The sequence below is a fragment of the Neopelma chrysocephalum genome, unplaced genomic scaffold, assembly GCF_003984885.1.
Source record: "Neopelma chrysocephalum unplaced genomic scaffold, ASM398488v2 Primary Assembly neopelma1_84, whole genome shotgun sequence".
Taxonomy (NCBI): domain Eukaryota; kingdom Metazoa; phylum Chordata; class Aves; order Passeriformes; family Pipridae; genus Neopelma; species Neopelma chrysocephalum.
Genome location: NW_020897746.1, coordinates 2,530,304 through 2,545,453, shown reverse-complemented (window position 1 = coordinate 2,545,453; position 15,150 = coordinate 2,530,304). Strand labels below are relative to the sequence as shown.

General features: G+C 42.0%; 1 protein-coding gene across 1 annotated transcript in view; it reads left to right on the top strand.

Moving 5' to 3' along the window:
• Window positions 1-774: 774 nt before the first annotated feature.
• The window catches only part of LOC113971560 (protoheme IX farnesyltransferase, mitochondrial), a 107,624-nt gene continuing 93,248 nt past the window's right edge, over window positions 775-15,150 (top strand). Inside the window, exons 1-4 of the mRNA XM_027691630.1 lie at window positions 775-856; window positions 2,812-2,936; window positions 4,569-4,878; window positions 12,589-12,713. Of these exons, the coding sequence (XP_027547431.1) occupies window positions 823-856; window positions 2,812-2,936; window positions 4,569-4,878; window positions 12,589-12,713 (594 nt within the window). The 5' untranslated portion in view covers window positions 775-822. The remainder of the gene's footprint in view (window positions 857-2,811; window positions 2,937-4,568; window positions 4,879-12,588; window positions 12,714-15,150) is intronic.

The following is a 15,150-nucleotide window of genomic DNA, read 5'->3' as shown; positions in this document are numbered from 1 at the left end:
TGGAGCCCATAGAGATGATGAGGGGCCTTGAGCATTTTTTATGAGGAGAGACTGCAGGTGCTGGGCCTGGTTAGTCAGGAGAAGACAGAGGGGGGATCCCATCAATCCATACAAATATCTCCAAGGGGTGTCAGAGGATGGTGTCAGATTTTCCAGTGGTGCTCAGTGACAGGAGCAATGGCCATAAACTAAAACGCAGGCAGCTCCACCTCAACACGAGGAAGAACTTCTCTCCATGGGGGTGGCCCTGGAACAGCTGCCCGGGGAGGGTGTGGAATCTCCTCTCTGGAGACATTCCAACCCCACCTGGATGTGTTCCTGTGTCACCTGCTCCGGGTGACCCTGCCTGGGCAGGGGGATGGACTGGGGGATCCCATGGGGTCCCTCCCAACCCAAACAAGTCCGCGATTACTTAAAAACAAACAAACAAACAAAACCCCAAAACAAAACCAGGGCATTTATTTCGCGCCGGAAAAAGAGCCGGATGAGACGAAAAGAGCAGGTCTTTGGCTACTTTGCCATGCCGCTTTCACGTATTAGCCTGGGGAGTTTCAAATTTAGGTGTATAAAACTCTCACTAGACCAGGTGGGCACGGCCGCACCTGACGGCACGGACAGCCCCGGGACTGCCGTCCTTCATGGCAGGGACAGGCCCGGCCCAGCCCCGTCCCTCAGGGTCGGGACAGCCCCGGGACAGCCCCGGGCGGGCCCCGCAATGGCCGCTCCGCCTCCTCCGCCGCCGACCCGGAAGTCGTCTGGAGGTCGCGCGGCAAGATGGCGGCGCCCAGGCGCTGAGGGGGAGGCGGCGGAGCAGCCGCGGCCATGAGCGCCGCCCGCCCGCCCCGGGCGCTCGCAGGTACCGCGGGGATGGCAGGGAGGGGCCGGTGGGGCGGGCAGGGCTGAGGACACCCTGGGGCTGCTCTGGAGAGCGGCACCCGGAGCCTGCATGTCCCTGTGTGTGCCGTGCATGGGGCATCCATGTGTGACCTTCTGTATGGGGATTCCTGTGTGTGTCCTGTATGGAGCATCCATGTGTGTCCTTCTGTATGGGGATACCTGTGTGTGTCCTTCTGTATGGGGATACCTGTGTGTGTCCTGTATGGAGCACCCATGTGTAACGTGATGTATGGGGATACCCGTGTGTGTCCTTCTGTATGAGGATACTTGTGTGTATCCTGTATGGGGGATGTGTGTGTGTCCTTTTGTAATAGGGGTACCTGTGTATGTCCTTATGTATGAGGATACTTGTCTGTGTCCTGTATGGAGATCCCTGTGTAAGCCCTTCTGTAGGGGGATACCCATGTGTGTCCTGTATGGGGGATCTATATATGTGTCCTTCTGTAGGGGGGATCCTTGTGTGTGTCCCTCTGTATATGGGATCCCTGTATGTATCACTGCGTATAGGGGATCCTTGTGTGCCCTTCTGTAGGGGGGATCCTTGTGTATGTTCTGTATGGAGATCCCTGTGTGTGCCCTCCTGTATGGGGGTCCCTGTGTGTATCCCTCTTTATGGGAGATCCCTGTCTGTGTCCTTCAATATAGGGATCCTTGTATGTGTCCTGTATAGGGGTCCCTTGTGTGTGTGTGTTTCTCTTTATGGGGAATCTGTGTGTGTGTCCTTGTGCATGGGGGATCCTGTGTGTGTCCTTCTTTACGGGGGATCTTTATGTGTGTCCCTCTGTGGGGGATCCCTTTGTATGTCCTTCTCTAGGGGGATTCCTGTGTATATGGGGGAATCTCTGTGTGGGGGATCCCTGTGTATATCCCTCTGTATGGGGGATCCCTGTGTATGCCCTATGTATGGAGGATTCCTGAGTGCCACGCTGGAATCTGTTCTCTATGTGCTGCCCCATGGCAGCTGCTTCCTCTCAGTGCTGCTTTGCCAAGATAATTTTGTCAGTAGTATATAGAGATAGTAGTGGAATAATGCTGCTATTCTACAATACTACAGCCCCAAGGCTGAGAGAGCTCGAGGAGTGTTGGGACAATGCTCTCAGGCACATGGTGGGATTCTTGGGGATGTCCTGTGCAGGGCCAGGAGTTGGGCTCTGTGATCCTTGTGGGTCCTTTCCAATTCCATGTATTCTGTGACTCTGTGAAAATGCATCTCAGGGAGCTGAGAGATTTGGAGGAAAACACAAAAAGTCATTAGGGCATGCTTACAGTTTGGTTTGGGGCCTTTTGTGAGAACAGGGACATTGAGGGGCTGGAGTGGATTCAGAGAAGGGAACAGAGCTGGGGAAGGGCTGGAGTACCAGGAGTGGCTGAGGGAGCTGGGGGGACTCAGCCTGGAGAAAAGGAGGGTCAGGGGGACCTTCTTGCTCTCTCCAACTCCCTGACAGGAGAGGGGGAGCCAGGTGGGGGTCAGGCTCTGCTCCCAGGTACAGGATGAGAGGAAACAGCCTTAGGTTGTTCCAGAGGAGACTTACATTGGATATTAGGGAGGATGACTTCACTGGAAGGGTGGTCAGGCACTGGCACAGGCTACCCAGGGCAGTGGTGGAATCACCATGCCTGGAAGAGTTCAAAAAACATGTGTATGTGGTGCTTAGGGGCATGGGTTCGTGATGGTTGGGCTTATGATCTTAGAAGTCTTTTGCCTCCCTAATGATTCCACGATTTTGTGATTCTCCACTTCCAAGTCTTTACCCTGGAGCAGCAAACGTTTCTCCCCTCCCGACCCACCCTGAGTCCCATTTGTTGGGGTGTCCTGTGTCACAGCTGAGAGCAGACACTGAATTAGGAGCAAACTCAGTGGCAGAGGATAAATGTGAATCTAATGTTGTCTTTTTTCCTTTTCTCCTGTAATAGGACTGTTTGTGTGGCGTCTGAAGGGTGCTGGCACACGGCACATCCCGTGCCCCTTCCTGCACCTCTGCCGGGCAGCCAACGACAGGTTGATTACATTTCAGTACTTTAACTTTCTCAAACGAATGGTAAGTCAGGGAGGGGATTTATCCCATGTTATTCACCCCAGGGCAAAATGGAGATTAGTTGATAAAAGCAGTATTTTTCTTACCAACCCAACTCAGGTAATTCCAAGCGTCTCCTTTTCTCACTGAATCGGGGTTAAAGTGCTTGGTATTTAAAATATTTGAGGCTGGACAGTTCCTTGTGCTACAGAGTCTCCTTTGCTTGACACGAATCTTCCTGTGCCTTTGCAGCAGGACACTCATCTCCTGCTGAAAAACACGAACTAAAATTATTTTTAAATTGTTATTTATAGAAATGCTAGTAAGAAAGTCACATCTTGGCCAGCAGTCATACAAGTGGTAGGTGGAACTCACTTGTGGAGGAGTGTTGTGTTGTGAGTTAATCAGTTAATTTGAGTCAAAACTCCTGAGCTCGTTAAGTTAATGGGTTTTGTTTACAGTGTGCTGTTAGTTTTAGGTATTAAAAAAGCTGTGATTATCATTCAAACCTTTGAAATTGCATCTTCTTCTTTGACCAGTTACATCACATGTAAGTGGATGGTAGTAAAAGACTTATTTTGTTCTTCCCTGAGTTATGTTCCCTTTGTTGCACTTTGGAGCTTCATCTATGACATGTGGGTAAGACTAAATCTTACAGTGACTGCTTTGCCTGTAAGGAACTTGTACAGCTGTGAATCAAGAGATGGGGATCTTTCCAGGCTTCTGGGGTTACCACCACTTCTCAAATACTTATTTGTGCTGCTGATTTGATCTGTATCCACATCACTCATTCAGAGTTTCATCTCCCTCTTACTCATTATGATTATTAATGTGCACTTTAAACCAGGATTAGTTGAAAGCTGTGTCTTTTTATGCCTCTTGTGCTTTAAATGTATAGAATATTTTGGGGAAGAAAATAGAAAGGAGAAGCTAAATGGTCTTTTTCTTATTCTGTGTGTATTCTGAGACCTTTAAATGAGAGGAAACAACTGCCTCCTAACTTTCTGTTCAAAGTATGTTCATTTGAACTCTTGTTGAAATTTGCTGTCTAGTTAATTACCATAAAGCTTGGCATAAATAGTAATAATGTGGGAGATGATTTTATATCATGGCAGGTAGATGGTATTTTCCAGCATTTTTCTGATTTCTTTTTTCATCTCTTAGAGATGCAAAAATCAAGTGCCTATATGGGAGACTGGAATTGTTATGGGCACTTGTGTATCTCCCTGTTTAAAGGTGAATTTAGTTTGATCAAAGGTTGGATTTGGTGATCTTGAAGGTGTTTTCCAACCTTAATGATTCTATGAATTGACCAGTTGTAAATCAAATTATGTTACCTGGTGGTTTTGAATATGAACGAAGGGTTTGCTATTGAAGCTGGGGGGGTTAAGTAAATTTAACCAGAAGCAATTATCCAAGTTTAAGTAAACATTATTGATGCAGTTGTGAGTTGTAAATCTGCTTTTGTAATATTTTGACCAACTTCAGAAGCCTTTTTGCTTATGAAGTAAGTGTTTGAAATTCAGGCTCGCATCATAGGAAGTAATTCTCCTAACAATGAGAATATTACAGCAATAATATTGGTGGTGTTAACAGTGTGAAATGGATGGAAATATCTTCTTACCTATTCATTTAAACCTCTCTTACTGTATTTAGTATGTAACTCAGCACAACAAAGACCTCAGCCAACGAGCCAAACCCAAATCGGATCCGGTTGTGTCTCCTTTTCACGAGCTGGATCAGGAAAAAAAGGTTATCCACAAGATTAGCCCCATTTCACCTGCTCATCAGCCTTGGCCTGAGACATCAGGGAGAAATGAGCTGAGAGAAGTGAAGACACCTGCAGAATCTGAGGCCACAGCAGTGAGAGCAGAGCCCCGAGAGGACAGACAATGGAAGGAGATGAAGCTGCGGCTGGACGAGTTGCCAGGAATTTTGGCTCGCTTGTCCAAAATCAAGCTCACAGGTATCACTGGTCTTTTTTTGTCACTTCTGTGCATCCTGTGTGATAGCAGAGTTCTTTAGCACGTTACTGGTACAGTGTGGCTTTTTGTGTGATAATTCCCACTTTCCTGATACAAAATACTCGGGTCAGTTCCATCGAATGTGTGCTGGGAAAATTGTTTTATGGAAGCATTTGGTAGTTTTCCCATTAAATTTGTTAAAAGACAACGAGGAGGAGTTTGCATCCTGTGTCAGCTAGCTTTTGGGAGTCATAAACAAGCAGGTATTGGTACAAAAACTACAGTGAAACTGGGTCAGGAAGTGAATTTACAAATACTGTATTCAGTGTTTAAAGTTGTCTTGTTTAAGTTTACCAATATTCCATCTTATTTACATACCTTTCACTTTAGTATTGCTTGTTGTGAAATGAGTATTAAAAGTCCCAACAAAAGATAATCCAAATAGTTTCCTGTGTCACAAAGAAAAATGTTTGAGTCTGACCAATTGAATTTTATAAAATAAGATATAATTTACTTTTCAATCAGTACTAGTGTTGTCTCTTCCAACCAGCAGTTTGTTAAGCAGTTGCTTTGCTGCCTTAACTACATTTTGTCTTGTTCTGGTAGTAATATTTAACAACTATAAATTACTCCTTTGCCAATAGGTAGTGCTATATGTACTTTTATTTCTGAGGAAACTCTGATGATCTGATCATCTTGTCTACATCAATTCAAGAACAGAAATGTAATTTCCTAAGTTCTTACCTTGGTGCTCTTTCCAGTGGGTGGAATAAATTCCTGATAACAAGACTGTTCTTTGCCATAACAATTTGTGAATTCAGTTCACTTTTTAAAACTTTTTGTCTTGCAGTTTATAAGTTTTTATTGTTTGTTGCTCCATGGAAAAATTGTGCTGACCACATGGAGTGTATAATGGTCATTTACATTTTCATCTCGGTGTTGATGAGACATCTCATGGTTTGGACTTGGCACAACTGATCTTGTTTGTACATCTCAATTTTCTTCCTCATTGTTTTCAGAAAACCTCAGGGCATTTGTTTTGTGCTGGTAAAGAGTTTGATGAGATGAAAGCATGTCTTTGATAATTTAGCATGTCACTTTTATATATTAGCCTTGGTAAATTCAAATTTAGGTGTATAAAGCTCTCACTAGCACATTCAGCAGTTATCAGGGTTATTTGCAACAGTTTTGTGGCACATCCAACCTCAATTATTGCCTCATCTTTCTTTCTACATTATACAGGTCTTGCCTTTTTTTCCCCCACACTGTTCAATTTTAATAATACTTTGTTTCTGTAGGGCTCACCATGGATAACTTATAAGTGCTGTATGAACAATTAGCTCTTCTAGTGTATTTTCAGTGAGGTGATTTCATTTAAGTGGTTCTTATGTGAACTTGAAGGCTGTGCCAGCTATTGGGGTAGAACTAAATTAAAAATTCTCACTAGATCCAGAAATGAAAAGTTAAAATGCCATGATTAAGGGACCAGAGAGAAAGAAAATGAACTATTGTTTTAAGCACTTGATGTGTTTGTTCTTATGTTTGCTGACATTCCTGACAGGAGTGCTCAGTGTGACCACATCCTAATGTTGCTGGTGCTCCTCAAAACAGGAGTTTGAACAACTGCAGCAAGATGCCAGAATGTATTTACTGGGAGAAAGTAATTTCATGTGATGCTTTTTTGTGTGACCTCAGTGTTGCTGCAAAACTCTTCAGCAGTTTCCAGTAGGCTCTTTTAAATGCAAAAAGCAATTTTGACAGGCAAGCACCTCTCTGGATTTAAAATAGGCTGTAGAAGGCAAAGGTTAATGAATTTCATTCCCTTCAGGACTGTTGTTTTGAGCTGTAAACTTAACTGCTCATTTCTGAACAGCTGTAGAATTTTTAATCTGACTTCCAAGGCTGCTGGGGAAGGGGCTGTGTCTTTAGCCTGTCTCTGCTGGCACTGGAAGAGTTCTTGAGCCAAGGTAAGTGTGTTGAACTTTGTACTTGTGGAGCAGGCCTAGAGAGATACAGAAAAAACCTCAACCTCTTTTCTCATTTTGATCTCTGTGTATTTGGTGAGGAGATTTTTTGGCTGTGGAAAGTGTAAAAGAATAAGTTGGATGAAGAGGGGTTTGTAGGAGGAGAGTTCTTTTGTTGTCTTTATTGATCGTGGGGTAGCACAGGAGAGGAGCAGGAATAATACTGGGTGTAGTGTAGCAAGGAAACAGGATTAGCTTTTCTTCCAACATTTAGACAAATTATATATTCTGTAAAGAATATGGTGGAGTAATTCTTTGATTTTATTTTTTTTAAAGAAGAATAAATTCTCTGAGGTCAGTTTTTAACTTACAAATGACACACAACTGAGTTCCTTTCACCCATGAAGTTCTGATAGATCTCATATCCTGTGTGGTTTTGTTGGCAGACTCTTTTATTTATACTTTTTGGAGTATGAAATAACAAAAAAACAAACTCCGCATTATGCTAAAAAGGGACTTCCTTATGCCCTGTTCTTTTCCCGCTGCTGAAGGAAAGGGATTGTTTGTTTGTATTCTGAACTGTACTTCACCTTTGAAAGGAAATGAGTTTAGCTATTTCCATACCCTCCTGCTTCATGTAAACTGCAGCTCTTGTGACTCTGCCATTAGAAGCTCTGCCTTAAAAACAGGAGTAGATTTTTGTTTATATTCTTTTGCCATAGAAAACAATTAGGGAACTTTTAATTACTTGTCGCATAATCTGCCTTTTTGGGTTCAGTTTCCATCCATTCCTGTCTCTGTGGTGTTCTCTCAACAGCTGTATCCTACCATCCAGGCACTTGGAAAGCTAATGCATGTGTCTGATAGGTTTTCAGAATTATAAATGTCATTGTTTTCAACTTGATCCTAAAGTTTATGCATTATGTAACCTAAAATAGGAGAGAGACGCAAGGTATGGGAATAGGAGGAAATTCTAGTGATTTATAATGCACACACATGCAGAATTTCAAGTTGTCTCATTTTCTTTACTTAAATCTAAACTTGAAGTTAATGTTTCCTCCAGTGATTACAGATAAAAAACTCAGATGAGCTGTATGCAAAAACACAGGAAAATCCCAGTTCAGTTTTTAATTTGGGGGAACTGTGATGAAGGCATGGTATGAAAAATGCTGAGTGTCCCCTGAGATATTCCTCTATGGTTTGTGAACGTTTCCTTGTTCTTGCTCCTGTGGTGGGTTGGTCTTTTGGAGAGAACAACCAGGTTGGCACAGGTCACCCAGGGAAACTGTGGCTGCCCCATCCCTGGAAGTGTCCAAGGCCAGGCTGGACGGGGCTTGGAGCAACCTGGGCTGGTGGAAGGTGTCCCTGCCATGGCAGGGCATGGAACTGGATGGGCTTGAAGGTCCCTTCCAACCCAAACCACTCCGTGTTTCTATGATGTACAGCACCTGATGTGTTTAAGGAAGGACTGGACATGGCACTCAGTGCTCTGGTCTGGTTAACAAGCTGTTGTGCAGTCAAAGGTTGGGCTTGATGGTCTCAGAGGTCTTTTCCAACCTGATTGAATCTGTGATTCTGTAGCACCTGTCTGAGACGTGGATCAACAGGGGTGGACAAATATGATAATTTATGAGCATCTTCAGTTTTGGAAACTGAACTAGAGCATTTTTTTTCATGTATCCTCTTATAAGAAAATAACCCTGTCTCTTCTACTAGAAAACAGCCAGAATTAATTGGCTGTATTGCTTCTGTCTGGATTTGTTTCTGTGCACTACTGATGCTTTAGCACAAAAGTGCTGAACTGGAAATCAGAAGCCTGAGATATTTGATGCTGTTTTAAGATGTGATTGTGCACATCCTACTTCATCTCTTGGCTGTTGTGTCTTGGTGACACAATGACAGAGATCCATAGTCTTGAGTGTTACCAAACAACAGTGGCTAAATAAGGGGTCTGTGTTGTGTTTGTAGATTAAAAATCTGGTAACATTTTTTTTTTTTTTTCACTCTAGTGAAAAATCCATTTGCTTTAGTGGAGTTTCCAGTATGTTCCCACTTTATTCTGGAATAATAGCATTTATTATGGCATTTATTCTTTAAATGGTAACTTCAGTATAACCAGAAACTTTGATGAAGATTTATTAGTAGATATTGTTCTGACTATTACTAGTGCACGTTTATTCTCAGTTCTAAATATATTTCATATACTTGTCAAAGTAGTTCTCATTTTATGATTAATATGCCAGTAACTATTATCCCATCAAGGAAACAAAAGCTGAGTAGTGGTAGCTTTCTGGCAATTTATTTTCCACGCTACAAGAAAAACTGATGAAATAAAAATAAACCCTTATTACAGTTTATTTTTAGCAGATCAATTTAAAATTGTTGGATGGATGTTTGTAATACTGCACTTAGTTTTGTATGATATAATACAAAGGTTATGTACATCAAAGCTTTGATATGCCCTAACAAACCTGAGTTTATAAAGGACACGTTGGTCAGGTGTGTAGCACAAATACTGGTGCTACACTTGGCTTTCCAGAAGCCAAAGTGTGAAAACTCTGGAAGGAAAATTCCATCAGCTTTTGGAAAGCTACTTTCCTTCAAGGACTATATAAACACTTGCAGTAAAGGAGTGAAATTGTTTCCTAAATTAAAGTAGAAATGCATTTGCTTTTGTCCTTCTGTGTGTACTGATATATCACCAGTACAGGAGTAGAAGGGAATTCTAAAGCAGAATTGATTTGCTTTGGCTTTCTATGGTTTTGTTTTGGCTTGGCTGCTTTTTAATAGGAGGTAAGCAAAATATGGCAAAGTGATTCACATGCTATAAATACAAATAAAGGGATTTATAAAAGCAGATCACATTGTGATGGAGTGGAAAAGGAATGTAAAGAACACACTAGGCTTTTTGACTGTATTTTTATGGTAGGAACATTATAATTCACTCTTTGTCACCAATCCATTAGCATTTTCTTTTTCATTTACATTGAAACGGGAGACAAATGTCCCCTGTTCATTTTTGTTAAAGCTAAAAATGTTTAAAGGACTGAAAATTAGGTTTAGGCTGAGATCATAAGTTTAAGTCTTGGCTTCTTTTTGAAGAGTGAATATAATGCCAACTCTCATCAAGCCTTGAAAGGATCGATTCCATCTATTATGCAATAAGGTGAAGTTAATTTGGCCCCTAAAGCACTAAACTAACAGGGATTAAAAAACAAACAGAGTCAATGACCTCATTCCCTTGATGTGATCTCAATTAAATATACTTTTCCTCCATGAGGGAAGTTAAAGAGTAAATTATTGCTTCCACAGTTAAAGAAAATAAACTTCCCAATCCAAAGGGAGCATTTTCCTATTTACTGCTGATGTGTTGCATTGGAATATCTGGGCAATGAGGGAAGCAGGGAATGCCTGGTGTGCAAACCCTGCCCAGACAACAGAAAATACCTGCTTTAATGGGATAGGGGAGAGGATGTGCTGCAACCTTTCTGAATGAGCTCCTGATAAGTCAAACTGAAATGACTGGCTGAAATTAATCTGGAGAAATCAATGGGGACTTTAATTAGTGCTGTAGCTGTACAGTATTCGAATTTCTTTGGGGTCAGGGTAGTGCTAATGTTACACTGACTGTTTGCCAATCCGCTCCACCTTTCTTCTCCAGTAAATGAGCTGGTGTTTTCCCATAATAAATTGGTGTAAAGTGCTCTCTAAGATAAGTTTTAATTAAATTCTTGTCTGGAAATGAGTGTGTGATTTATTATGCAAAAAAATGAATGTAATCACTCTTGGAAATGCAAACGCCACCGTTCACTGTCATTTTCAGTGCATTTTTTAACTCCTCAGTTGTACCAATGCATTTTGTGTTTTCCTGTGCACTCTACTAAGAAGTTTGGAAGCTAAGGTGGTGTGGTATTTATATAATAAATGGGTCCAGTCTTTCAGAACAACCAGTACCCTCATGTCTGTTTGTCTGGTGGACCAGCAGAACCTGTGGTTGTTTCAGAGCTGCTCAGAGGGTAAAGCTCTGTCACAGATCCTCTGTATTTTAGAAGTAGCCTGGGACTCCATAACAAGGCTAAATAATTAATGCTTATAATTATATTATGTATATTCTTATAATAATATTCAGTCACCAAGGGATTTTAATGCTTAGAGAAAAGTTTGGATGAGCAGCAAGTTTTCTTCACTGTGTTTTTAGTATTAAATCCTAAGGTTCTTATGCAGGCACAGCTCTTAAAATGAGCACTTTGCATCCTTGCTGGCAGGTCGCTGCCATGACATTTAGTTTTTCATCTCAAGTAACACTGCTTAATAGATAATCCAGGTATTTTCAGTCAGCAAAGGTTATTTATTTGTATTTAACTTCAGACAGATGGTAGACTTTGTAGGACTCAGGAAGATGAGCACATTTTGATGCCTTGATTTGAGCTGGCTGAGTTCTGGAACATGTAATTACATGCAGAATATAATTTAAATACTTTCTCTTTAATAGCTATTAATTTCAGATTGTAAGGCTCAAGGTCATGAGGAAGATATTCCATAAGTGTGCTGACTTTTATAGTATAAGAAATTTGCCATGTCATATTATTTCTTGCCAAAAGTGACGTTTTGAGACCTATTATTTGGCAAATTACAATATTAGGATTGAGAGTTAGGTAACTTTCATTTTAGGGATGTAATTTGCAGTATTGTACTAAAGTTATAATTTTGGATGACAAAACTGAAATGGATTTTTGTGAATGCACTCAAATTTTGAGCCCTTTAAGTGCCGTTGGGTCCATGAGATGATGTGATTGTGCCTTCAGCCCAAAGTGGGCAAGTCAAGTGGGAGCAGAGATGGTGCAGTGAAATTACTGTAGTTACATGCCCTGAGTCTCCTTTTAGCTCTACACTGCTTAAATTCCTGCTATAATTTGATATAAAATGTGTATCTCATTTGGGGATTTTTCTTACTGTTTTTCTTCCCCGTTAGACTTTGCAGTGACATGTGAGTTACTGTAACAAATGCATGTCCTGTACATGTTGAGTGGGGCAGTTTGGTCCTGGGGCAAATCTATAAAATAGGGAATGAAGAAACATAAATGAGGCTCATCTGACATTTGTCTTTTTGGTTACCCTCACCTTTCCCTGTTTCAGCTGACACTTTGCAGAGGTTAAGGACTCATCCCGCAGGTGTTGCTGTTTAAGTTCTTTTCTGTCTCTTTTTCCACCTTTTCTTTACCTTCCAAACCTCAGATTTCAGGACATCTTTTTATTATTTAAAAAAAAATTGATAAATAACTAAGGTTGAGACTGAAAATAATACATAATTTGGAGGGCAATCAACTGGCAGGAGCTCAGGTGTTGAACAAAGTGTATTTTCTGGGGGGTTCCCTGGTGAGCTTGATGGCCCAGCCAGCAAAGCTCAGCCTACTCAGATTGAAAAACTTAATTTCATCAGGATAGCACATCCTATGGAATGTTTACTCAGAATATTCTGTGAAGCTTTTTTATTCTCACCTCTTCTACTAATGTGCTGATGTTTCTGGGTTTCTTGTTTCATCCCTGACAGTTCTTCTGATTTTTGACTTCTCTATGTGGAGTATTAATATTAATTGTACTCAGTTCCTGGAGCTACAGTGAGCCATAAAAGTAGCAAAAGCTTAATCTGCACATGGGTTCTTAGAGTTTGAAAGCCTTATTTGTAGTGTTGTGCACAAAGGAGGTGGTTTCTGGTGTTCTCTGACCCGTGCTCTCCCTGTGTTGCAGCTCTGGTCGTCAGCACCGCGTCCGCCGGCTTTGCCATGGCCCCGGTCCCTTTTGACCTGCCCTGTTTCCTGCTGGCCTCCCTAGGAACTGGCCTGGCATCCTGTGCTGCCAACTCCATCAACCAGGTCAGTCCATCCTCATCTGTACAGCAAACTGGTGTCATCCTGGCTCCTGAAATGCCACCAGGGAGTGTGACTGGATGGCTGGGAGTGCTGTGCCTTCAGCTGCCGTGTGAGCTCGGAGCTGCTAAAACTGACACCACAAAAGGAGTGTGTGCCTGGGAATTCAAGGGGAGTTGCTAGGCACAGTGTGTTTATACAGAATGGAGTTGATGAGGTTTTAAGCCTCCCAATAATAATGTTTATCTTGGTAATACCGAGCCTGGATCACTGAAAATGACAGAGGAAGAACTGGGTAATTGGAGTGTAAGAATAGCCAGCGGGGCTCCAACCTCACGGGTCTGGTTCTTTGGATGTGTTATTGCATGACCTTGTTGGATCTGTGTAAAGAGTGGCTCAGAGCACCTCTCTAAATGTCATGAGTGGGACTCTGGTGGGGTTTTGTCCAGGCTGGAGTCAGGGTATCTCCTGCATATCTGCAGAACGTACTGAAAATCTCCGTCCTTTGGAGGTTGTTCCATGACGATGTTCCAGGTGCCTGAACTTCCCTGCATGTGTCAGCATGCCTGTGGAGCTTGATGCTGATCTCAGCTCTCCTGCATTTCAGTTGTGAAGCAAAGTTGCTGTTGGGCTCTTCCTACATCCCAAAGGAAAGCTCAACCAGTGAAGAGGTAACAACACTTGTGTTGAACAGAGTTACAAAGCGTAGTAGCCACAGTCACTCTCAGCTGTATATATGGCCTGGAAAAAGAAGAAGCAGTAGCAGTGATGGGACTTCATGTTTTCAGCAATCACTTGTGAGTCCTGAGACCCCAATAATTCAGGTTTCCTGGTTGACTCACCTTGGTTGATTTGGGCTCTGATGTTTACACCTTGGAACACCTCAGTTGTAGGCACTCAGTGTGATTTTTGGGCTTGCACCCATCAGCAAACATCTTGTTCAGCCTGAAGTCCTGTTTGTTGTTTTTACAGGTTTTACTGTTTGTTTTCACTGAGCTTAAAACTGGGGCAGGCAGCTAACTTTGTGTCTGTTTTCTCTGCAAAATTGGAAGGATGCTGCATGGTTTTTACTTGCTTGGAAATATTTATGTAGCCTGCCTAAATTGAAAACACCTAGGTAGCCTTAAAAAATAATTTTGAGTAAGTCACGCTATTTTCTGTGGAATACATTTGGTTATCATTACATATTTTTCACACAAAGGCTGGGTAGAAAAGCTGTCATAACTAAGGTGAAGCTTTCTTGGGTTTTGATACAATTTTAGAGGGGCACCTTTTACCTCCCTTTTTTGCTTTACTGCTTTTTTAATATTAAAAAATCCATTTCTGAGTTATCCTTTGAAATATTTACTGTCACACTTACTTCACCTTTGATATGCATACTACTGGACTGAAAGAATCAATTATTGCTTATTTAGATTTTCCTGTGCAACTTGTCTTGAGATTTTGATAGATTTTCCTAGAGGTGACATTCACAAACAAATAACTGGTTTTCTTTGTTTCAGCATCCCCGTGTAGCTCAGTATATTTTGTCCCAAAAGTTGCAATTTTTTAAACTCCTGCAAGCCACTTTTTAAAATATCAAATTACTTGGGAGGACCAGGAATCCTGTGGTGTAATTTGCAGTTGGACATTTCTGAGCCTTGTTGGGATAGGAAGGGGAAGTCAGGAGTGCAGTAACTTTGTGCTTGGGCTCGTAATTCACTAATTATTCACTACAAGTTACTCCAACCTCACAAAGCGTCTTTCTCAATCTCAGCTGAACACTTTAAATTTGCACATTTGCTCATGTTGAGCCGCTGGGCCTGTGTAGAGAGACCTTCAAGGCAACTACTCCAAGTAAAGAAAATAAAGGAGCAGAGTTGGTAACGAGGCAGAAGGAAAGAGCTCTGCTCTATGACCTTGTTTATCAATGGGTCCTTTCAGTTGCTGTGTGTCCCTTTGCCGGTGTTGCTGTGTCTGAACCGGCTGGGAATTTAATTTTCCATAAATACTTTTAAGCTTGGGTATCCGTCTCGACCTTTGGGAAGGAGCACATTTGACTTGGAACTTCCTTTATTGCTACTTTGCTCTGTCCATTGCTCCCCATACGCATCCACTTCTCTGGCAGCTCATGACTCATGTTTCCCTCGGTGCTCCTTGCGATCCCTTAAGGACCTTTTTATATGATAACCGTCTTCCCACTTCCCATATTGCCATAAATCTGTACATCTTTAAGGGCAGCTCATCTTTCCCACTCCTCGTTTCCCTGATAAATCTGTGTGCACGATTTACAGTCCCCAAATATGCCGTGGGAAGGTGAAGTGTCGATTGTGTAAGATTCTTGCCCGTGATTTAGGACAGGATGTGAGGAGCCTGGTCCTGTGAAAATGTAATAAAGATTCTGTAACACTCGTGGAAGTATTGATACAGACTTTTAACTGTTCAAATTGTGTGATTTGTGCTT